At 39.4% G+C, this 25546-nt stretch overlaps 1 protein-coding gene across 2 annotated transcripts in view; it reads right to left on the bottom strand.

Moving 5' to 3' along the window:
- Positions 1-238: 238 nt before the first annotated feature.
- Positions 239-25546, bottom strand: part of LOC126470390 (SPRY domain-containing protein 3-like) — a 199134-nt gene continuing 173826 nt past the window's right edge. For both annotated transcript variants that reach the window (XM_050098231.1, XM_050098230.1), the window contains exons 6-7: positions 15291-15429; positions 239-629 (exon numbers count right to left, since the gene is read on the bottom strand). In XM_050098231.1, the coding sequence (XP_049954188.1) occupies positions 495-629; positions 15291-15429 (274 nt within the window). In that variant the 3' untranslated portion in view covers positions 239-494. The remainder of the gene's footprint in view (positions 630-15290; positions 15430-25546) is intronic.

The following is a 25546-nucleotide window of genomic DNA, read 5'->3' as shown; positions in this document are numbered from 1 at the left end:
TCTGACAAATATGGTTCCTGTGGATACTCACCTGAAGAGTTTTTCATGTGAAAAATCTGATTATAGGACTTAAATACTGTCAACAAACCTTGCAGTGAATCTTGTGTAGAAATGTTCTGTTTTTCAGTTATACTAGATACTGGAGAGTGTGCAGTGGTTTGCTATTAAGATTCTGTGCTTTGCAACTAGCTTAACACAGACATCACAACAGAAAGTGAAGAAGGAAACAAAATTATAATTGAAGTGTTTTAGTAAAATGTATTTATTTGTCTCCATCTGGAAGACAGTTATAAAATATATGTAAAGGCAGGAAAATACATATACAATTAGCCCGTCTTATAACACAATGGCATTCAGCCACACTGGAAAGAGTATTTCACACTATAACTGCAAATATAATCACATGATCGTTCATTGAGTTCTTAATAAATTCTGCAGCCAGTAACATTTTTATTCATTCCAGAATTACATTTTTCTATTAGTAGGCACCAAAATCAGCCAGTTAGAGGCCTTAGGTCAACTCGTACCTTCTCGTCAACACTCAGCATACCAACTGTAGGGAAAAATCCTCCTTTAGGAATTCTGACTTGCCTAATGCCAATTGTTTTGCCATTGCGTGTGAAGAAGACCTAAGAGAGAAAAGGCCCAATTAGAATGTCAGTGAACATTCATTTTTAATCATCAAATTAACTCTAATAATGTATTTAGAAGCCCACAAATTATCAAGGCAATGTATCATTTACAACTGAGCACTATAATTTGGGCCTAACACGTTTGTCATTACTGAACCAATGACAGCTCTCAACCTTATTGATTAAAATTGATTGGTTTCACTGCAAACACGTTGATAAAGACAGCATTCATTGAAAATGGTATAACACAAAAACATATTTTTATTAACAGAGAAGAAAAACTTTATATTTACAACATAAACACACTTGAAAATAAACAACAAATTTGTTTGCATCATGTCTCCTTCCTGCTCTGCAAACCTACGTTATTCATCACTTAATGATATCACTCTATTTCAGGAGTGGCCGGGAATTTAGCTTGCGAGCTGTGCCATCACACGAGTGCTACAGTACTCATCCTGGCAGCTCATTTCCCCCCACTGTCACAGTACAATATGTAAGCACGAGGAACTGTAAGAGGGGGTAACAGTGAATGTGCCAATTTTAAATGGCAATGCAGCTCCACTGCCTATGACTGGGTTTTGAATTTCACTTTTCTCAGCAACATAGATCACAAACAAAATAAATTTTCAGTATTTATTTTTGGCATGCTGTAGACATAAATATTAGATTATCTCGTACAGTCAGCGTATGGGCAGATCCAGGGACAGATTTTTCAGACTGGTTGCCATGTAACACGTATATGTTGATTAAAATATTGTACCACTTTTGCAACCTCATTATAGAGACTACTTGAGGAAAACAATGTACACATCATGGACAGTTTTAACATAAAAGGATTTGTCTTTAAAACAGGAATAACCCTGCACATCAATTAGTTAGATTACACGCAAGGGGGCATTTTCAGCTGAAATGGCAAAGTGTCTCAAACACAGTTCGCAAACAGATGTAAGATTGGTAGTGTCCTCAAAATGTTTAGAAAAGTATCCTTGTAATTCTTTCGGGGCCACAATGAATTTTTCAAACCTCATATTTTCTTTAACACCAGTCAGCTTAGAGAACTGGAATATGTTTGTCAGAATTTGTCCCTTCTACAATGTCATTTTATTTTTTAATACCTCCCCATCAGGTCAGAAATAAGTTGTTTCCGGCCTAGCAATATCTTACTGTGGGCATTGTGCGATCAAGTCCACTTCAAATGCAAGGTTTGTAATCCATTCCAGATATTCTAATTTTTATTATTGCACCCCTTTTCTCCTTCATAAGTTCAGCATTAGTGGGTTTTAAATTGAAGAATCATTACAGGCATGTTGCTTTACTCAACCAACATACTTTGCAGTAATATATAAACTCCATGTACTCTCCATTCAATTCCACAAAATCTGTTGCAACTGCAAGTGGAATAATGTACGAGACTTCAGACATTTTACTATTCGTACCACCAATTTCTTTATGTGCTCCCTACCTGCAAATTTAGCATAGTGTTCTTCATGGACAGAACAATGAATCTCATGTGTCAATCATTGTAATTTTTGCTCTTTCGCTGCGAAATAAATCTTTACTTCGTTTCTTTATGGTATTGTAAGGTCATTTTGCAGCAAATTTGCAGTATCTGTTGATTAAGCAACTACATAATCTGAGAATTCTTGTGTCTCTCTTCAGACATTCCCATTCAGTTTTAAAGGCTTGTGACGATAGATTGCTGCACTGCTTCTTATCATCCACACAGCCACACAGCCACTGGACCTGTGAATGTCCTTCATACCCAGAACAAAGAGTGAAGGGTAAACAGCACTTGCACCACAATTCTGCTGAATTCAAGAGAGTTGTGCTGACCGAAAAATGCCACACTGTAATACAAAATAAAATGTCACAATGTAGCGGATACTTTGGAGGAGGATTGAGCAAAGTCGAGACAGGCCAAGTCTTGGACCATTAGGGTGAAGTTTTAGAGATAGTAGAGGATCCTAAACTGAGTATTTTGAGAGAAGCAACTAATGATCAGAATTTTTTTTTAAATTGACATAAACTACTTACAACTATTATCACAACCACCTGAGCTGTAATGATAGTCCTCTACAGTAACTGACAAGGGTGTCTGACAATTGATTTGTGCAGTACATTTAGAATTTGATGGTCCCCATCAGTTTATTTATTTTGCCAAACAAATAAAAAAAAATGAGCTTAATACTACTCTTGAAAGTCTGTTTCACAGTAACTTACCTAACAGTGGACACAGCCTGACCACCCATGGCCATGTAAATTAAGTAAACCACCTGATGACAGATTGTCATGTCACCAATCTCTGTATCTGAGCTCTGATAGTCCTCCACAGTAACTGACAAGGGTGTCTGACAATTGATTTGTGCAGTACATTTTGAAGTTTGATGGTCCCCATCAGTTTATTTATTTTGCCAAACAAATAAAAAAAATGAGCTTAATACTACTCTTGAAAGTCTGTTTCACAGTAACTTACCTACCAGTGGACACAGTCATATGTAATCGCTGTGAAATGTGTCTCAGGGAGTGACCAATTTAAAGGGCTCTTACAATCATTCTCCTTTGGACTCATCAAGAAATGGTCTATTTCCTACACTATTCTTGTGCTCTCCAGACTAGTGCTACTCCTTCTCTAATGACATTGTTGTTAAATTTATGTTAAACTCTAATCTCTCCTTTCTCTGTGCAACGCCAGAATAAACGGTATGTAAGGAACACTTTCACTGTTGGAGCACAATGGAGAAATCATTGTGAAACACCATTCCTCACTCCTGGAACTGGAGAAATTGGAAAGCATGTGCATACAATAGGCAAAATCCAATTAAGAAAATGTAAAAGAACATTTATGTCTTTCAGACAGAATTGGAGGAAGCAATGAAACACACTGAAACTCAAGGAAGGTATAAGGGAGGAGGTTGGGTAGGCACTGGCAGCTGGTAGAAAGGCCAGGTGAAAGGAGACACTGTGAGAATTTTACATTACATCTGCTGTATGGGTTCACTAGAGAGGAGCCCAGGGTGGTAGCAGGAGCGGGAGAAGTATTAGGAAATATACAGCAGACTCCAGCTGTGATATCTGAAACTAGAATTGTGGAAAGAAGAAAGTACTGTTGATGGGTCGTAAACAGAGTTGAGATAAATATCCTTACTTTCAGGAAACTGTAGGGACATAGTACCATGTCATCAGCATTACTTCAAATGAAGGGTTGATCAAGTGGTACAAGGCAGTGGACCTTCATATAAGGATTTCACAAAAGAGGACAAGGTAGGAATAGTGAGGACGCCAGCAAAAAGTTTGGGCACAAGTGGTGACCTGGAGAAGGCAGCATTGACTTGGAGTGCCTATGTGCACTTTGTTGAGCTGTTTTGGCATCAAGCCTGGGCATGAATTAATTCTTCATCAAAACAAGCAACCATCAAAAAACAAAGTATGATAATTTAAAGCTGACCTTTGGTCTTTAAAAGCACAGTTGTTTGCATTGTAGAACACTAGTGTTGAGATACAGAACTGCAACATGTGTTATCCTCATACAGTAGAATGAGCTCTTCTTGTATGGCTTCTTTTAGGGGTGGGGTTCATGCATTTAAAGCAGAAAAGGAACATAATTTAGCCAAAAATGACTTTTCATAGTTAGTGGTACTAAAGAGTCTGCAATGTATAAATATGACTTTTCACAGTTATCAATACTGAAGAGTTTGAAATATAATGTATTGGGAATGGCAGGGGGTGGAATACGGCTGTAGGAGGGAGGGGGAAGCAGGAGCTGGCAATTAAAAAAAATATCAATAATTCTGTGTGGGTAACAATTTCCTAGTGGTAATACATGCACCTGTTATTTTTTTATTTGAGTTTATAAAAAACCTCAACTGCCAAAAGCATATTTCTGTTAACTGATGATGTAATACAAAAATTTTATAAACACTGATGAGCCAAAACATTATGACCACCTGGTTAAAAGCATGTTGGTCCACCTATGGAATGCAGTGCAGCAGTAATTCTGCATGGCAGGATTCAAGAAGTTCTTAGAAGGTTTCCAGAGGTAAGCAGCACCAGATGTCTTTGCACAGGTCATGCAATACCCATAAATTAGGGGCTTGTGGTGTGTGGGTGCAGAGCTGGGGCCCAATAGCCCCGGATATGTACCACAAGGTTCAGATGACACAAATCTGGTGGCCAAGACGTCAATGTGAGTTCCCTAGCATGCTCCTCAGAACACTGTTTCGTGATTCTCGCCTAGTGAGAGGAACAATTATCCTGCTGCATCTGTGGTGTAGTGCATGTTTTTAGCAGCCATCCATCTGGATGATGGTGTATCCAGACACAAACCATCTATCTGATGCAAAAAGAAATGTGTTTCATCCAACCAGGGGAAATGTTTCCACTGATCAACTGTCCAGTCTCAGTGATCCACATGCCCTCTGTAATCATAACTGACGATGGCATCGTTACAGCTACAAGAAAATGCATGTTTTTTTTCCCCCATCAGTTGTAGTTGTGATGATGGAATGAAAATACCTCAGGAATTGTAAAGCAACTGCGGACAATATTGCCGCACAAATGAAGAATTTAACAGAGTAATGAATTTTGTGACAGTGATTTCGCTGTCTTGCTTTAGAATCTATCTACTTATATTATTGTTAGCTTTGGGTAGTATCAATATCATGCTCTCCTGTGAATCACTCATGATGCTACCTTGAATGACAGCATACGGGAAAATGCACTTTCCTGTCCTCCATTATGACACTTAAGCAGTGAGGTAACTGTTAGAGCCATTTTGTACAACTATGATTACTTCTTGTAGAGTCAGAAAAAGATACAAAAAATCATGGACCTTTTGAAATATTCTAAACGTTAATACGGGTATGGCTCAAAAATCAAATAATTGTAATAGACAAAAAAAAAAAAATGTAAATTTTATGATACATATGATTGTAGAATATCAAGTAATGTATGCTGTTCTGACATTTTCACCAGTTCCATAAGAGATTGTACTACATAAGCAGATGTCATTGAGTCTAAGCGTTAATATGTCTTCAGCTGTGGCTGGGTATTTGCAGGTAGAGAGCATTATTTGTTCACTGTAACAGAAGTTTGCACTACTAACTCCATTCAGGCAAGAGAGACAAAGTAACTGGTTACTGCAGTACACACCATCTCACTATCACACAAGTGACAGTTACTGTTGTTATGTTCAGCAGCCATAAAAAATTCAGAATTTCATTCTAGTGATCTCCTTTTGGTATAGAACTGAAAACTGTGGTAAGGATAGCTGGATCAAGCAAAGACTACACAGGATTTGGAGCTTTGTGGATCTACTTGTACAATTTTTTTTTCTTTGAACTAGAGTAAGAAATGGAAAAAGGTAAAGAAGTAGGGCAAGTCAATAAAGAATAAGAATAACTCAGGCAGTATAACTAAAGTGGTGAAGTACTTTGTGAGATGAGTGGGGTCAAATGGTGAAGATACGAAACATGAAATGCATATACACATACACGTGACAAATGTTGCCACTATGTGTTATGGGGAAAATTGACTACAAAAAACGGGTTGGTCTACCAGGTGTACAAGTGTGAAATGTGTATTTCAGACAACAGATGTCGCACCACTGCAGTTAAATTTGACACAGGACCATTTTGTTGTGTCATCAACAACCGTCAGACGTACAGTGATAAATTGGAAACGTGTGTGCATAGTGTTCTGTTACTGAGTTCAATATCTCGAAATCTATACCGAACAAAGAGCATTCACAGACAGCATTAATTTTTTGTTTTCACTTGAAGAAAACTGCTGCTGAATCATACCAATTACTTTAAGAAGCTTATGGTGAACATGCTCAATTGCAAGATACGTGTCAACAATGGTTTCAGTATTTCAAAAGTGGTGACTTCGATGTTGCAGAGAAGGAACATGGAAAACTGCCAAAAAAATATGAAGATGTGGAATTGGAAGCATTACTGAAAGAAGATGATTTGCAAACACAAAAAAAACTCACCAAGCAATTCAGTGTTAGTCAAAAAGCTGCTTCCAATTGGTGAAAAAAAGATGGGAAAAATTCAGGAGAGCCCGCATCTCGTGGTCGTGCGGTAGCGTTCTCGCTTCCCACGCCCGGGTTCCCAGGTTCGATTCCCGGCGGGGTCTGAGATTTTCTCTGCCTCGTGATGGCTGGGTGTTGTGTGTTGTCCTTAGGTTAGTTAGGTTTAAGTAGTTCTAAGTTCTAGGGGACTGATGACCATAGATGTTAAGTCGCATAGTGCTCAGAGCCATTTGAACCATTTTTGAAATTCAGGAGACTGGTAGGTGCATACCACATGAGTTGAATAACAGGCAAATGGAAAAGAGCAAAAACACCTGAGATTTTGCTCGCTCAGTACAAAAGGAAGTCATTTTTGCATTGTACAATTACAGGGGGTGAATTGTGGATTTAGTTTGAGAATGCCATGCACAAAAAATCATGGGTAGACCCAGGCCCACCAATCACATTGAGTGCAAGATCAATCGCTTTGGCAAACAGATGATGCTCTGTGTCTGGTGGAACCAGAGGGGTACGGTTTATTATGAGCTGTTAAAACCTAGGGAAATGGTTCATACTACATGTTACCAACAACAATGACTGATGGGAACTGTTTGCTGCTTGAAAAAAGGTCACAATACCGAAAGTGGCAACACAAAGTCATTTTCCTTCATGACAGTGCTCCTTCACATACGGCAAAACCGGTTCATGACACACTGGAAACATACAGCTGGCAACTTCTAGCCCATGTGGCTTACTCACCAGACTTGGCTCCTGATTACTACTTGTTTGCATTGATGGGTCATGCATTTGCTGAGCAGCACTTTGGCTTGTACGAATATGTGAAAAAATGGCTTGATGAATGGTTCGCAGCAAAAGCAGAAAATTTTTACTGGCGTGGTATTCACAAACTGCCCGAAAGTTGGGAAAAATGCATAACAAATGATGGAGCATAATTTGAATAAAGTATTATTTATTATTCCTCTGAGTTTAACATGTTTTTTTTTTTTTTTTTTTTTTTTTTTTTTTGATGAAACAATCTGCATTTCATACTTGTGCACCTGGTACAATGAAACAACTGACTTTGAAGAGGTTTTTATACAACAAATCACTTTTTAGTGTTTCAATTTATTATCTATTTTCATGCATTTATTTATTCACATTTTTATTCTAGCCAAGATAGATCCTGAAGTACTGTCACAGTACATATAAACAAATGGGTTCTACAGATGCTATACAGAACTGCTGATCACAATCAATAATACTGTCACCACTAAAATGGAATACCACTGAATAAATCTAGCAAGAATCTTAAACCTTTCCTATGGTAGTCCATTTACTATGTTGTATGATAGCCTGCAAATGCAGCAATTCTTGGCACATGCTTCAGTATGGGAGAGCCGGTCTCATTTTCATTCCCCATCTCCCATGGCCATTGATAACAAGCAGCTCAATCAATACATTTTAAACAGCAAGTCTGCCAGGTAAGCCTGGAAATCACCTAGTTCGGAAGCACAAGAGAAGATCAAGGTTGTTCGGTTGTTCTTTGGGTGCTGTGGAATGCCCTGCACTGGTCACTGGAGTTAATTACTTAACACTATCCAACATAAATGTATTCGACAAAAACAGTGTTCTGTGTCTGTATACTTGACCCTTACATTTCTATAAGGCATATCTTTATGCAGCAAAATGATGTCCCTATATTTTGTCAAAAAGAAACACTGGTTGTCTGCCACCATACAGCTCATGTCTTTCCATCTTCTGAATTGAAGGCTACATGATAATCACTTTTCAGTTATCCATGGCAATTCTGAGAAGACCAGAGGTGATTTTAAAAGCATTTCTAGATGATTGGTTGCAGAAAGTTTGTCAATATTGACAGCTACATTGTGTCAAGTGCTTGCAAACCAGTGTGTGTGTGTGTGTGTGTGTGTGTGTGTGTGTGTGTGTGTGTGTGTGTGTGTGTGTGTGTGTGTAAAAACCATGGTGATATGTATCTTATTCAAATTGCTTTGTGAATAAAATGTCATTTCCAGTTTTTACTGACTGACCCGCCTTCACGTAAGGTATGAACAGAGCCTTACTGAGGATATTCCCATAGGATCATAAGGTGTGCATATGATATAGGATAAAATAACATAAACAAAGTGGAATGCAAGGAAGGAAAACCCTCAGAGGTGTTTTGTTTGTATTTTATTTCTAATTACTACTTCTCATCACACTCATACCCGTTCTCTTACCAAGTTACACGAGCAGTCACATGTGAATAGTTCAAATGGCTCTAAGCACTATGGGAGTTAACATCTGATGTCATCAGTCCCCTAGACTTAGAACTACTTAAACCTAATTAACCTAAGGACATCACACACATCCATGCCCGAGGCAGGATTTGAACCTGCGACCGCAGCAGCAGCGCGCAGTTCCGGACTGAAGCACCTAGAACTGCTCGATCACAGCGGCCAGCACTTGTGAATACACTGAACTAACATACAAGAGGAATAATGACAACATACTCACCCAGCCATCCTCACTTAGTTTTGTTCAGAGTTGCGCCCCCCCCCCCCCCCCCCCCATTTAAAAAAAAGAAAAAAAATTGGTTAAGAACAAAAATGTCATGGTTCCTTGAAAAGAACACAGCCAATTTCCTTCTCCCTTCTTCTTCTGTCCAGTGTTATGTTCCGTATATAACAACATCATGAACAGAACGTTACATCTTAATCTTTGTCACCTCCATGGGGTGCTGACCCTTCCTAGAACGGACTTGTCACTTTTAGGTTTTTCATCTGGTAGACAGTCTTCCCAGAAATGGATATCATGACGATTGTACTCAAGTATATACCCACATACTATGTTGTGAAGAAGCTAAGAAAGGTAGAATGTTATGTAAAGGGTCAAGAGAATAAGCCAAGATAAGAGCCAGATGAGAACCAAGTTGTCAGAAAAAAAGCAGCAAAGCTTAAGAGTGGGCCATGGAATACCATTAGGCAGGAACTGCAGTACAGAAAAGAAGGGTTATTGCAATGGCTTGGAGCACTATGCTTGTCATGCATGTATCCATGAAAGAGTCTTGAATGGTGGAGGGATGATGTGATAAGGCTACAAATGTAAGAGAACAGTGAGGCTGCACAGACAACCTACATAACTTTACAACACAAAAAGAAGATATTTACCAACTTAAACCCATATTTGAAAACTGCATATTACTTTACATAAAACACCAAATGATAATCAGATTCTAGTCATATTTTGGAAAATATACTAGCTGTAAATAACTCCTGGAAAAAATACCATATTTGAAAACTGCATATTACTTTACATAAACACCAAATGATAATAAGATTCTAGTTATATTTTGGAAAATATACTAACTGTAAATAACTCCTGGAAAAAATACCAACTGTTATGCTCAGCTCAGTGTTTCACCATTACACAGCATCACTTGTAAAAAATAAGATATAAAAACTTATTTACACTGCCAGAAAATGTTGGTTTATCTTAGATACAGGTTTCTATAATGAACTTGTAATTCATAAAATGTATCACTACTTGAACCTCCATTTTGCATTTCATCAGTTATTGGTGCATATTTGCTTCTTGGAGAACAAAAGGATCAGTCATCAATGACACAAGATATATCAAAACTGCAATCACAATATACAAAGGCAGCAAACGCATGCTCACTAAAAACATTTTTTCACATGACCATAATAATAAGATGTGACGAAATGAAACTTACTACTTGACAAGACTGTGATAACTTCCAAAGCTAAAGACAACAGAGATGTCTGAAAGCTATAAAAATCGATATCTCACATCCGCAGCACAAGACAATGGCCTTTGAATTTCCTTTGATGCTCATGGCACAGATATATGTGGTACTCAAAGTGTTACAAATCCACTGATGAAAAGGTCATTATCCTGAGTACAAATTCAGAATGGAGAACAATGAGGAAGAAGATGTATTGCATTCTTTTAAAGGAACTGTCCCATTATTTGCCTTATGTGATTAAGAAAATTAACAGAAAGCCTAACTGGTTGAACAGGTATTTGAGTCACACACCTTATAACAGTGCAATTATCGACACCCTTGGTAAAGACCAATATTAGCATCTGGTGGTTGTGATATCACTGACGTGCTAGAGGTTTCTGGATGTTAAAGTTTTGTGCCAATGGTCAGAGATCTCAAGTAGACTGTGTGTGGTTTGAGACAATGGAGTTAGTGGCTACTGGTACAGAGTGATAGTCAGGCTGTGTTCCAGAACTGCAGATAAAAGATCGTTTCTGACGAATATAGATTTTGGAAGTGATACAAAGACATATGAGAGGTGTGACACAGATTGAATATTGACGGGTAATAACTTTGCAGAATTAATTATGAAGAATCATGAGTTCTGAGCAGTTTGAAGATGGCTGAGTGATATTCTATGGTCACTATTAATAGTGCATGGCAAAGAAATTTCTTTATGGGTGACAACCCACAAAAGTTGGATACTGGTTCAAATGGCGCTGAGCACTATGGGACTCAACTGCTGAGGTCATTAGTCCCCTAGAACTTAGAACTAGTTAAACCTAACTAACCTAAGAACATCACAAACATCCATGCCCGAGGCAGGATTCGAACCTGCGACCGTAGCGGTCTTGCGGTTCCAGACTGCAGCGCCTTTAACCGCACGGCCACTCCGGCCGGCCAGTTGGATACTGGAAGTAGTCTTGAACTATTTCAGATGACATAATTAAATAATTGAAACATTCTTTGGACAAACAACATGAAAGAAACTAACTTAAAAAAACTGTGTTTATAATGAGTGACTTTTATCATTTCAGAACAGTCATTAAATACAGTTGTCTGTAGGTACAGGATGCAGTACACAAGTTGCTTTAGCAGATGGTTCAATTCACAGGATGTCTACGTGGACAAGGAAAAATATTTCCCGGATTTTTCCCAGATTTCCCAGTTAAAAATACACTTTCTCCCGGGCAAAAATACACTTTTTCTGTGTTAAGTGGCACTGTAAAACTCATCAATCCTTTGAATGTTTATGGTTTTATATACTGACATAGAATTTCCCACGACTTTAGAAAATGAAACTCAGGGGCGCGGGAAAAAAAAAAAAAAAATTTTTTTTGAAACACCTTTGATGTGCAGCAATATGTATGCTGCATATTTTCGTATTATGAAGGTATAAATTTGAATTCCACCAAATACTGCATGTTACTTTCCGAAGCATCGAAATCGAGATTGCGATGGGCTTTTGTAAGCCACTCATCACTCATGTCACGTGATCTCGCCAGTTGATGACAGCATAGGACATGTGATGTAGTCAGCCAATAGCAAGATCACTCTTAAGTAGTGCGAAAGCACAAATAAGAAATGTTAATGGTTTAAATTAATATACATAGCATTCACATATAATATTGGTCTCCAAGATTAATAAGCTGGAAGAGAAGCTAAGCTTCCACTTATAATGTTGATCTTTTCTGTGCATGATACACTTTAAGATACATCACACAAATGTGCCAGTAAAATTTTTAATAACGACGTAAATGTGTGATCTTCTGAGCTCAAAATTCTTCTAAATGGCCATCCTCAAAGCGTTGATTTTTAAATGAGAGTCAAACGCTTTGTTATTTACGAAATTCATCATACATTCTCGCACATACACTCCTGGAAATGGAAAAAAGAACACATTGACACCGGTGTGTCAGACCCACCATACTTGCTCCGGACACTGCGAGAGGGCTGTACAAGCAATGATCACATGCACGGCACAGCGGACACACCAGGAACCGCGGTGTTGGCCGTCGAATGGCGCTAGCTGCGCAGCATTTGTGCACTGCCGCCGTCAGTGTCAGCCAGTTTGCCGTGGCATACGGAGCTCCATCGCAGTCTTTAACACTGGTAGCATGCCGCGACAGCATGGACGTGAACCGTATGTGCAGTTGACGGACTTTGAGCGAGGGCGTATAGTGGGCATGCGGGAGGCCGGGTGGACGTACCGCCGAATTGCTCAACACGTGGGGCGTGAGGTCTCCACAGTACATCGATGTTGTCGCCAGTGGTCGGCGGAAGGTGCACGTGCCCGTCGACCTGGGACCGGACCGCAGCGACGCACGGATGCACGCCAAGACCGTAGGATCCTACGCAGTGCCGTAGGGGACCGCACAGCCACTTCCCAGCAAATTAGGGACACTGTTGCTCCTGGGGTATCGGCGAGGACCATTCGCAACCGTCTCCATGAAGCTGGGCTACGGTCCCGCACACCGTTAGGCCGTCTTCCGCTCACGCCCCAACATCGTGCAGCCCGCCTCCAGTGGTGTCGCGACAGGCGTGAATGGAGGGACGAATGGAGACGTGTCGTCTTCAGCGATGAGAGTCGCTTCTGCCTTGGTGCCAATGATGGTCGTATGCGTGTTTGGCGCCGTGCAGGTGAGCGCCACAATCAGGACTGAATACGACCGAGGCACACAGGGCCAACACCCGGCATCATGGTGTGGGGAGCGATCTCCTACACTGGCCGTACACCACTAGTGATCGTCGAGGGGACACTGAATAGTGCACGGTACATCCAAACCGTCATCGAACCCATCGTTCTACCATTCCTAGACCGGCAAGGGAACTTGCTGTTCCAACAGGACAATGCACGTCCGCATGTATCCCGTGCCACCCAACGTGCTCTAGAAGGTGTAAGTCAACCACCCCGGCCAGCAAGATCTCCGGATCTGTCCCCCATTGAGCATGTTTGGGACTGAATGAAGCGTCGTCTCACGCGGTCTGCACGTCCAGCACGAACGCTGGTCCAACTGAGGCGCCAGGTGGAAATGGCATGGCAAGCCGTTCCACAGGACTACATCCAGCATCTCTACGATCGTCTCCATGAGAGAATAGCAGCCTGCATTGCTGCGAAAGGTGGATATACACTGTACTAGTGCCGACATTGTGCATGCTCTGTTGCCTGTGTCTATGTGCCTGTGGTTCTGTCAGTGTGATCATGTGATGTATCTGACCCCAGGAATGTGTCAATAAAGTTTCCCCTTCCTGGGACAATGAATTCACAGTGTTCTTATTTCAATTTCCAGGAGTGTAGTTCATCTTGCATAAAAGAAAATTTGCTTTTAATGTATGTAATGATTTTCAAACCACCATTCGAAATATTTTCCCGCTACCTGTTAGAAATAGGTTCGTTTCAGCAGTTGCAAGAGAGCGCCAGATAACAGTCATCACCATGCGATGACGCAGGAAGGCCATATGTTCGTACGTGTAAAACATTAAAAGATCTTACATTAGGTCATAAAAGAAACAAGACATCAAAGGATACTTCAAGAACATCGTAATTTTGTGAACCATACTAAAATGCATAATTCGGCTTAAAGTGCACATTTGTTTGTCCAGATTCGGATGTAAATTTTCTAGGAGTACCAGTATTATATTATCTCATGTTTGGTTCTTTATTATGGCATAATGTCATATGTGCACTTGAAATCAGCAAACAGTTGAAACCAGCCAACAGTGTGAAATTAAACAGTTCGTTTCAAATAAACTGACTGCCTCAGCAGAAAAGATTAATAAAAGCCAAATCTCTTCAGCAAACCAACAAAGATAACTTCATTGTTCTGCAGGCGATTAACGCTTGACTGTCAGAAAGGCGGAAATAAAATCTGAAACTAATGACATATTTTAGACATCCGTAATTATGCGAACGTGTTTTAATTAATTTGATATCTCCCGGTCAAAAAAATCTGTTTTATCATTTAACGCGAGAGCAATAAACGAAGAGGAAACAACAAAATCCGCGAAAGTAAACACAGGTTACATGGAGATGACCCACCTCCCCACCACAACTCAGACTGCTCTGCGCATCAGGCCCGGATTTACTATATTTCCAAACTGGGGCAATATTAGGTAGTGGCGCCAAGCCACACTTCTGTAACGAGAAGCGGGAGAAGGTACTACTCATATGCAACTCAACTACGCATGCACAAGAGCCCGCCCCCAACTGCTCAAAGGAATCTAATTTAAAAAGTTGTCACGTCACGCTCCTCGGAGGCAATTTGTTGTTATGAAGCACTGCACAGTCTTCCTAAAGCCTTTGACACACTTTGCTGTTGGCAGACGCTTGTATGAGCACTGTGTTTTGTTGTTGTATACAGTGCATTTCCTTTGCAACTTAAGTTTGTTTTACATTTTTTTTTTTTTTTTCTTCTTCTCTCGTTCATGTTTCGTTGCTGCAGTTTTATTCTGCAGTAGCGGGGTACAGTAATATTCTTTGTTAGAGTATTGGTTCTTACCTCTCAAAATCACAAAAATTTAACTGAAAACTAAAACAATGAAAAATTCCCGGAATTGTAAACAATTCCTGGGTTTTTCCCAGTTTTCTACCGGATGAAAAAATTCCCGGGTTTTTCCCAGATCTCCCGGTTGTCCCGGGTTGTATACACCCTGAATTCAATATCAACTTGCATGTCTGATGTTACAAACCCCTTCCCCTCATCTGATTGCCACAGTCTTGAGTGAAAATTATTATTCTAAAATATAAAACCTTCTGGATGTGGCACAATGTCTTAACCACTGTGCTATCTCACTTGATGGTTTCATACACAGGCATAATAACGTAACTAGACATCTAGATATTTAAAAACTGTTCAGTAACCTTCACTTTACTATCACATTCCATTTCATAGCGTCCATTCCACCAGTCTTCATCTTCACTATCACTTGTGTCAAGTAGAAGCAGTAAGTCATCAACTTCTGTGGGAGACGATGGGCTCATATCGACAGAACCACCATCACTGCAACAATGCAAAGCCTCATTAACACACTAGTATGTATTGGACAGACAAAAATAAGCTAAAGGTTTATATAACATCATTTAATCTTGTATTGGTTCCGTATTATCCATATGGGATACACTATCTATTCATTGTACATACAAACTGAATTATACTAGTTGGTTGTCAGGTCTTTTGCAAAGCCAAACTTATTTAGCACATCTGTAAGCCACCAAATGATTAAAATGCTACAAACCTTAATTAATGCATCTGAATTTATTATCTTGAAAAAATTCCATGCCATTAAAATACATCACAAAAATGGAATATCAACAATGTATACAAATGGAAGTTTGATGATCTTCATTTACATAAAATAAATTAAAAGAAACTGTATGGCCAACAAAATCTTTATGGGAAGTGCAGGAAACTGATTTTACTATGAAAGAATATAGAAGAGGCTCACGTACACAAAGAAAATACGTTATAAATATAGGTGAAATTTGCACCACTTTCCTTTTCATAGATAAGTTGCCAGTACAATGTTCTAATTAATTTTTTATTTAATTGTCTTGATGGCAAAGTTTTTTTGCAAAATATTAGCAATTTTGGCTATGCAACAGCCATCTTCAGAATCTATCTCGTATTATGTTTTAAATGTTTATGACGTGTTGCACTGCAGCACAGTGAGAGAGTTGTTGCATAGCCAAAACCAATCTTGAATGAAAAACTTTGTGATCAAAACAATCAAATAAAAAATTATGTAGAGCATATGATCGCTCTCCAGATGTTTACTGCATGTTAAATTCTGCTCAACCTTTTAGTCATAAGAAATATTTACAGGTTTTGGCCATGGTAATGCAGACAACAAATACTTTAATTAAACAGAAACGCTACATAATGCTTTGGAAAAATTTTAACTGTACTAAGGAAGTTTAGTGCCTGATGCCCAGTTGGTCAAAATTACTAGACACATGGAAACCATTCTTTAACATACATTCTACATTCTGTCCTACCCACTCTTGTGTAGATTTGTTACAAGAATTCCTTGCCTCTTGCTTCATGATTCCTTTCATATCTTCTCCATTTTTCTTTCACACTCTCAGCTACACCCTCTCTCATGACAATATTGTAAAATACAAGTTTTACATAAATGACATTGTATGTATCCTTAAAATGAAGGGCAAAATTCCTAGACCCATTTTATTTTTAAATCAACTCTCTCTCCCTTTTTTTGCTTGAAGCACTTTTACTAGCATTTCATCATTGCAATATTAAACATGACTCATGGATATTCACATTGCTTAACGGGTGTGAGTCAGGATGAACATGGAGTCTACTTATTGGGCTACCCATTCTGGACAAACATGAAGTGAAGGTGGCTCAGTTCTACTGACAAGCTGACATAGCTCAAGGTCTATTAATAAGTGTTTGTACACCGCTGCATTAAGATGTATAACTGCAGTTGGTAGTTATCCATACAACTCTGTATGTGTCCGTTTGCAGTTAACTTTTCTAAATTGGCATGCTTTTCAAGGCACACTAGATCAAACATATATTTTGTCCCATAGTAAAAGTATAAACATTACTAGGTTCCATAAAGAATAATCTTCACCTAAGGAGCCAAAAAGTTTATGAGACTTCATGGTGGTGTAGAAAATTGTGTACTGAGCTCATATGTCAGATGTTTGAAGACAGATTAAATGAACAGTGATATAACACAAGACATGATCAGCCAGAAAATTCTAATGCTGCTAATACCTACATAAGCAGTATGGCGTGAAGAAAAACAAAACCAACTTGTTTCAACCATCTCGAGCTAGTCTCATTAAAGACGCAGTCAAAATAGTATACTAAATGTACTAACATGGTTAATCTAGTAGAGTTTGGGACAATTAATGGGGGTGCTAAGCCTTCACCAGTTCCAAAGGAATGAATTCAGTGAAAATGCATCTATGGTCAAACAAAGGAAAGATGGTCATTAACAAATTACTCAGACTTCCATGTCAGAGTCTGCAGGTCGAGGATGGACTTCCTGTGCCACACCAAAAAAGGTTTGTATTAGTTTCCAGCACAATAAATAGTGGAGTATAAAAAGGACATAACTTCAAAACAAACTGACATGAAACACACTGAAAATAAAGAAAAATGTGTGTCATTACATATCACATACACCCTTACTTGGTTTTGAATATCACACAATACAGATTAGTCATCATCAAGTTCCATGCAATCCTGCAGGTGGTGAATGAAAGCTTCTGTCATGTGATTCAGTACATTCAATGAGATCTCCTCGACAGCTGTTTGTATACTTTCCTTCAGTTCAGCCTCCATATGAAGACATGTAGCACACCCTTGACTCTTCAAGTATCCCCAGGAGTAGTAAAGGGGTCGGCACATGGACCGAGCATCCAAACGTTGAGCATTGAGCGTGCCTAGTTTCTGATGTCATAGCGTGGAATAGCACGTTCAGGAGTCTTTCCGAACGTGCAGAGCAATATCTGACATGTCAGATATGCTGAGCGCGCGTCTGAGCATTGACCAATGAGATGGCACAACACCACCTACATCAAACGCACGCCGTCTTCCTTCAGTACAGAGTTGTGAGGCGCCATATTGGCATTCATTTCAAGCCTATATGTATATATGCCGTTTATGGGCACCAGCAAATTGAGAATCACAGCAAAACCCGTTGTAAACTGTGTGATTCGTTCCAATAAAATAATGACAAACATCATATTCGTGGCAAAATAAGTATTGTAATTTGCGTATTATGAGAGTAGGCTATTTGAAGGCAGCGACGCACTGAAGATCCACCCAAAACGCATTGTTCTTGGTACAACTTCCTATAATTAAATTTCAGTTAGTAACATATCTACGATTAAGGTTTCCAGCAATGGTTAGCATAAAATAATGGGAGGTCCTTTGTATGTTGTTCGTGTAGCCCAATGAGTAGCGTCAGTGTCCTGTGCCGAGGTGTTAATTGGGGCGCGGTTCGCGTCTCGACACTTCTATATTTTTTTCTTAATGTTAGTGTTTTAATTGGGTTCTGATACTTTATTATTAGTTTAATAGAAGAATATATTATAATATTTGATGTTATGTAAACCATTTTTTTGAGGGGTGACTTTGTTCGATTGGCTTAATCTATAGGGCAGCTTGTGCTACTTGTATAAAGATATTTTGCTCGTTTTTCTTTTACGCTTCGTAATTCACATGTTGCAAAAATTCTGCAACTGGGGGGTAGGACCAGTCCTCATGTAAGACTGACTTTGGGGTTTTACTAAAATGTGGGAATAATGAAATAACCAAGAACCAAATTAGTACCGCACTGTTTGTAATGGAACTTTTATAAGCCTGTGTCCTTATTTATTGGACATGGTACTTTCCTTTTCGTGGATGATGCAGAAAATATGCGTTATAATAGAGCTAACGTGGGAATTTTACGCGCACCCGTTAAGTAAACAGTGTGATTTACGAACTGGAAACATCCCACAACTGCCGCTAGAGTGCGTCGCAATACCGTATACCACGCTGGGGCCCACGTACCATATGCACAAGTCACACCGTTCCTGAGCGTTCAGCAGCACGTTGAACTTGGCACGCTCAACGTTAACGTTCGGCAGCAAGGTCAGTGTGCCGACGGCTTAAGGGGCAGTCAGATCAGGCAATGATGCTGGCCAATGTGTGTCTCCAGTTCTGGAAATGTATCAATGAGGAAAATGAAGCTGCAAGACATTCATAGACCAGTGGGCCGTATTAGCTGTTGCCACATCCTACTGGAACTGTATGTTGTCATTCAGCCTTGGAAGGAGGAAATCGTTTAAAAAAGGACCGATGATGCCAAACAAAGCCATGTAACACAACACGGTCAAACGTTCACAAAGCAGTCACATGAGGATTACCTCAGTTTATAAAGGCCACTGTCTACATGAAAACAGGACTCATCCAACATCAGTATTTGGTTTCACATCTGCTGGTTGGCTGCTGAAATTTCCAGGAAGCACAAGGAGAAGGTTTGTCAGGCAACTTATCTTGTTTGTTTAGTTTCTGTACACCCTGGAAGTGAAAGTGCAGGTTATCACAGATGATGCTACACAAAAAACAATCTGTCACTGTTAGTGGCAAGGCTTGTCTGGTAGCAGAACAGTGAGAATTTCGGTTGAATGCTTGATGTGCTTCCTCCAACTAAGCCGCAGTCCATTGTGTCCTTCACTGCCATGGACTTCCTTTCCTTGAACGAGAGTCCTGAACTGTTGCACCCACTGTACAATCGTCCACTGATCTGGGATATTTCCATGTTGCTTCAACTCAAAATGGTGATGAAAGAGTCACTGAAATGTGAGAGGAGATAAGTTGTTTTTCAAATAAACCTCAACAGTGAATGGTCAACAACGTGATCTCCATAAGGCCATAATTAAAAATAAATGTCCTTCCTCAATGCAGCGCAAGCATACTTATTTTACACATGCACAACAGCAATGGCATCTACAAGACACAAATCCTACTATTCAAGATGCCAACACACAACAATAAACCAGTAACTAAATGACCGATGTGCTGCTTGCAAATGGTGAAACTGATGCCAATGGCAGAACTGTTGCGCAACTGTATGTGGAAAGGTTTCCTGATACAAATAATTTGTATCATTTGATCTTTACAGTAAGATTATGATGGACCAAACAGTTTTAAGTAGGTATTGTATTTCCTGACAACAGATTTTCCAAAATTATACTGCATACTCCAAAAAAGTGTTTTTTCTGTGATTAATACTTTTTCTTTAGGAACAGTAGTATTGTGTAGTACTGAGGAATTTATGGGATATGCAGTAGACCTAAACACTCCATAGCTTATTCTCTATTTTGGTCCATTATTAGAAAACCTAATAATTAATACAAATGCAGTCTGTCCACCCTTGATCTGAGCGGTTGTCTTTAAATAGGATGTTGTGAAAACTGAAGATAAAATGCCCACCAGCACTCCCCAAGTTGCAGAACATTGGTGCATCACACGATAATGTGGAGAGTTGCCTGTGAGCAAGAGCTATCCATACCAACTGTAGAAAGTCCAGGCAACAATAGTGGAGAAGACCCTGTGACTGATACAGTCTGTGCAATAGCCTTTACAGTGCTACACACATCTGCCATATTTTCCCACTTGGATGATATTTACCAATTAATGCACATTCACTGAAGACAGCTTTGTGAGTCTGTACAGCAAACATATTTGGACACTTGAAAATTCACATGTACAGATGGTTAGAAATAACTAACACAGGTTAATTGTGAATCTACGGGCTGGGATAACTTGTGATCAGATAACTGGGTCATATCTAATGTCTCCCATATTACTAGGACAAATCTACCTCATTTCCTCTTAGATGTTCTTCTGATCCTATTCACTGAGGTGTCACTACATTTTCATCAATTAATGTGGTTGCAAAACGATGGAGCGCCAGCCATTTTGGTTCCAATGCATGGCACCATACAGGTGCCATACACTCAAATCTGTGAATTGGTAGAGGGAGACATGTTTCATGGCAACACCTATCACCAGATTATAGCCTCTCGACTATTCACTTTGGGTATTATGAAAATGGTAGTGTATACTAATCCTGTACCAACAATGCAGGACCTCATCACACAAATCTGTACCACAACTGAAATACTGAATGCACAGCCACACTTATTTCACCATGTGAGTCAGACTTTTCACTGCTGATGTATACTCTGCAAACAAGTTGGAGGTCAAAATTTTGAACCCATTTTGTAACTACTGCACAGTATGACACTCTCATCCGATTTCTTCAGAAATTGTGGAACACTGAACTGTCATCATATCTAAACTGTTCTCTAACTTTGAAACCCCACAGTCCCCAAGACACAAACTTCCAGACATATCTTTAAAAACTACCAGTTTTTGTTCTGCTCAACAGACTAAGTATTCAATAGTCATATGAATCCACTTTACAATGATGGCTAATTGGTTGGCAAACTAACTAGGATACCAAACACAATCTGAATAAGCTTTGATGTTGTTCTCAAAACTTCAGCACTTTGCAGCACTAAACTTGTGCATTTCTGGACAGGTTTTCCCTCTTTCATTTATTTATTTTTAAGATTGTTGTAACAATCTTACATAGATTAATGATACCTAAATTCACTGGAACTGTTTATAAGCGACCTCTTTTGTGGAATATTAATCTGGTATCTCCTGCCTCAACAATTATATTACAGTAAAACCCCTTTTTAACAAACCTCTGGGGACTAAGTTTTTTTTCTTTAAATAGCAGTTTTCTTCCTTACACCAAAGAGATGACAGACAGTAATTTCAATGTTTTCAATTATATAAGTATTCATTCATTACGAGTTTTATGTGCTGCTTTGGATGAACCTGTTGGGTTTTTGCTTAAGTTACAGTACATGTAAAACCACTTTGCTTCCTTCTTCGAATATAATGTACTGACAGACACTGTCACTCCAGCTGGTTTATACTGCATGAAATGACTGAACTGATGAAGAATAACTCCTTATGGTGTCAAGTCCTTGCACAGCTACAGAAAAACTTCTTGCAGGTAAATCCATCTTTCTATCATCTTCCTTGCTGTCTCCACTGCTGCCACAATTTATTTTAACATGATCCTTCACAAGAGAATCAGAAATCTAACTTACATCCATCTAGGGTATGAAGGGTAATGAGAAACAGTACTGAAATGTCTCCCTTGCAAAAACACCTGCAATGATTTTCCTTTCCCCCTTATGGAAAATGGCTTCAGCAGGAGATGATGTGGTACCAAAGACAGAATCTGCAAAATATATGAATGCTGCCTGCAGAGTAACAGTTTAATCATCACAAATTATTCATCTTCATTACTGTCTCTCTCTTAAGGAACTAAATTCACCCTGCACAACAGCCGTTTTTTATTTTGTTTTAACAGATCGAATTATGTCCAGGTCCAGAGGTGCAGGTGACTTGTATGTTATGGTAGGAGGAAAAACATAACATTACCAATCACAAAACATTAGCCTCATTTCCTCCACTTAAATTTATCATGTTTTTGGAATTGATCAAGTCAGAAATTTGATGCACTCAATCTTCAATTCCAATTTGCAGCACAATTTCTCTTGCCTTCTCTCGCAATGCATTCCCGCCAGTCTACAGTTCTTATTTCATAGAACCATTTTCCTTGTATATAATCTCTGAATGATGATGCGTGAATACTTTTTTATTTTTAGTGCAGACAAACCTTCAGCTTCTGTACTTAGAAAGGCTTTTTAATATACTGCACAAAGAAGATGGTGTCAAATGTATTTCTTTGTAAAGATGTAGAGCTCAACATTTTAACATTATGACTGCAACATTGTGAATAAAAGTCCACTTGTGTTGAATAATAGTCTGCCTCCAGAGTTGAGCGGTCAGTGCAGCTGATTGTCATGTTGGGGATCTGGGTTCAATTCCCAGTACTTGTAGGGATTCTTCCTTGGTGGGAGGACTGGTATGGGGTGCCTCAGCCTCTTGATGCTAACTGAGGAGTTACTCAACCGACTAGTAGAAGTTTCAATGTCAAGAAACCTGACAATGACCTGGAGAGTGGTGTACTGACCACACGCCTCTCCATACTGTATCCAATGACCCCATGGCAGATGACAGAACAGCGATCGGTTGGACCCAAGTGGCGCGTCAAGGGTCACGACGTGCAACTCTACTTCTTTACTGTGTTGACTAATATGTTTTCTTTGTTTACTGACATAAAAATATCTCTAGCACATAATTCTATACTTTGCTGAACAACAGAATGTGATTACAGTTTCTTTTTTACCATAAAACATTTGCCAGTGTCAATCATGGTTTTTGTTCAATTTATGTTATGCACAAAACATTTTGGGAAATATTTACTATTGTCTAAAGCATTTTTATTACACAACAACGAGTTAAATGTTGTGGTTACTGTGTGAGCCATTGCATCATTACAATGTAGAAACTTGTTTAAATTTGCAGTAACAACACTTCATTTCTTACAAATGTTGGGAAGTCCAAAAAAATGTTATATTATACTACTGTGGACTAAGAAGTAATGATGAAGGGCTTTTTTTCAATAAAGTGAACTTCCCAGAATGATTCTGCAGTTCACACACAGCAAGAATTACACACAGTTCATCATAATTTAATGAAAACATACTTGAATTATAATTATTTCCTCAAATGCATAGCATGTGACAAATATGTCAAAACCAAGCCGTTGTTTCTAGCTACACGTTTTGCCAACCGCTTTATAATGAAAACCATTAACACAGTGTGTTGTGTTCACAAGATTACATTTCAAGATAATGTCTGTGTCTTCACATCATACGACTGTCACTGCACACAAAGTTGAGTGGATATTTTATATATCCTTTTACCTTCTGACCATGTAAAAAAATCATTTATCACCACTTTCACTCAGACTTATCTTTCCATATTAAGATGTTTGCACAGATAAAAAATTTTGACAAATTTGGAACGTTTACTCAAGGTGTCATGTATGTTATACAAACTGATCCTCAAATTCAGAATCATGGACGATATACAGATGTAACAAATGTGCATATTGTACATCCTGATGATGCGGTAGCTGCTAAATGTGATTGTATGACTTTATCAAGTCCATTGATACATCATTCTATTCAAGTTTAGTGTAACCTGTTTGAACACAAAAACCTTAAAGAGATGTTAGGAAGTTTGCAAAAAATAGCTTTAATTTGTAAATTGTTTCATATTTATTGCATAAAAGTAATCTTTTGGCTAAAGTGTGGTTCATGAAAAACAAATTTCAAGAACATTGTTCTTATGGCTGTTTGTTGTGGGACAGAAGGAAATATTGTTTAATAGGGGGAATTTCTTAAAGGGGGGTTAGACAATTACGGTTTTTGTTACTGGATATTGTTTAATGGTACATCTCTGCAGGTTGATAATCTCAGAAATTTGGTTGTTGTGACTGGTTACAGAGATCACTCAACAACAGTGTAATAAAACAATGTATGGTGTTTTTGCCTCTTTACAAGCACTACATATCAGTCTATGCTGTCATCTGCAAGTCTTTGCAAAAAGCAACAATTTCCTTGTGATGCGATTTCTCAGCATATGACAACAGCATGCACAGTCTCAGAAAATCTATCTCTAGTCCCACCACCAATTCTATGTGTGTGTGTTTGAGGTTTACGGGCGCTAAACAGTGTGGTCATCAGCGCCCAAACGCATAAAAACAGGAATACATGCAGTGAAGGGACTAAGACGGACAGTGAACAAGGAGAATGGCTAAAAGACACAGACCTGACGCAGTTCCAAATCCTCACAGACAGAGGCAAAACAAGAGGAGAAGAAATGCACTAAAAAAGGAAAGGAAACACAAGGAAAGGAGGACAGAAACCGTAGGGAAACAAGGGGGTATTCGTGACTGGTGGCCCTCTTACCAAAAACGTGGGTGAGCCAGTCACCCAGCAGCACATTAAAACCCTCTCCCTAAAATCCGAGGCAACAAATTGGACAGGGCACAAAACCGTAAGACCTTAACCACAGTCGTTGCGTCGTCTTGCAAAATAGAGGGCAAATCCGGTGGCAAAGAAACCACCGCCCTCTGGTCAGAGAATAAAAGACAGTCAAGTAAAATGTGGCGGACAGTAGTCTGGACGCCACAAGCACTGCAGATTGGGGGGTCCTCCTGCCGGAGTAAAAAACCATGTGTTAAGGGACTGTGCCCGATGCGGAGGCGAGTGAGGAGAACCTCATCCCACCTGCATGACTGGTAGGACGTGCGCCATGGCCGCGTGGTGGCCTTGACCAGACACAGCTTATTGTCACCGACTGCCAGCCACTCCTCTTCCCATTGACGCATAACACGAAAACGCAGGAGGGAGGTAACAGCATGGAGGGGGACGGTACATTCAACAACGTGAGGGAGGGAACATGCACCTTTGGCAGCCACATCCGCTAGTTCGTTTCCCCTAATACCCACGTGCCCTGGCACCCAGCAGAAAGAAACCTCCTTCCCCTGCCGTTGCAGGTGGAGTAGGGCATCATGGATGTTCTGGACGACCGTATCTGCTGAGTACAAGTGTTGCATGGTCTGAAGGGCACTCAGGGAGTCAGAACAGATGAGGAA

This window comes from Schistocerca serialis, chromosome 3 (genome assembly GCF_023864345.2).
Source record: "Schistocerca serialis cubense isolate TAMUIC-IGC-003099 chromosome 3, iqSchSeri2.2, whole genome shotgun sequence".
NCBI classification, from domain to species: domain Eukaryota; kingdom Metazoa; phylum Arthropoda; class Insecta; order Orthoptera; family Acrididae; genus Schistocerca; species Schistocerca serialis.
The sequence above is the reverse complement of the archived record's forward strand: the minus strand, read 5'-3'. Positions and strand labels throughout refer to the sequence as shown.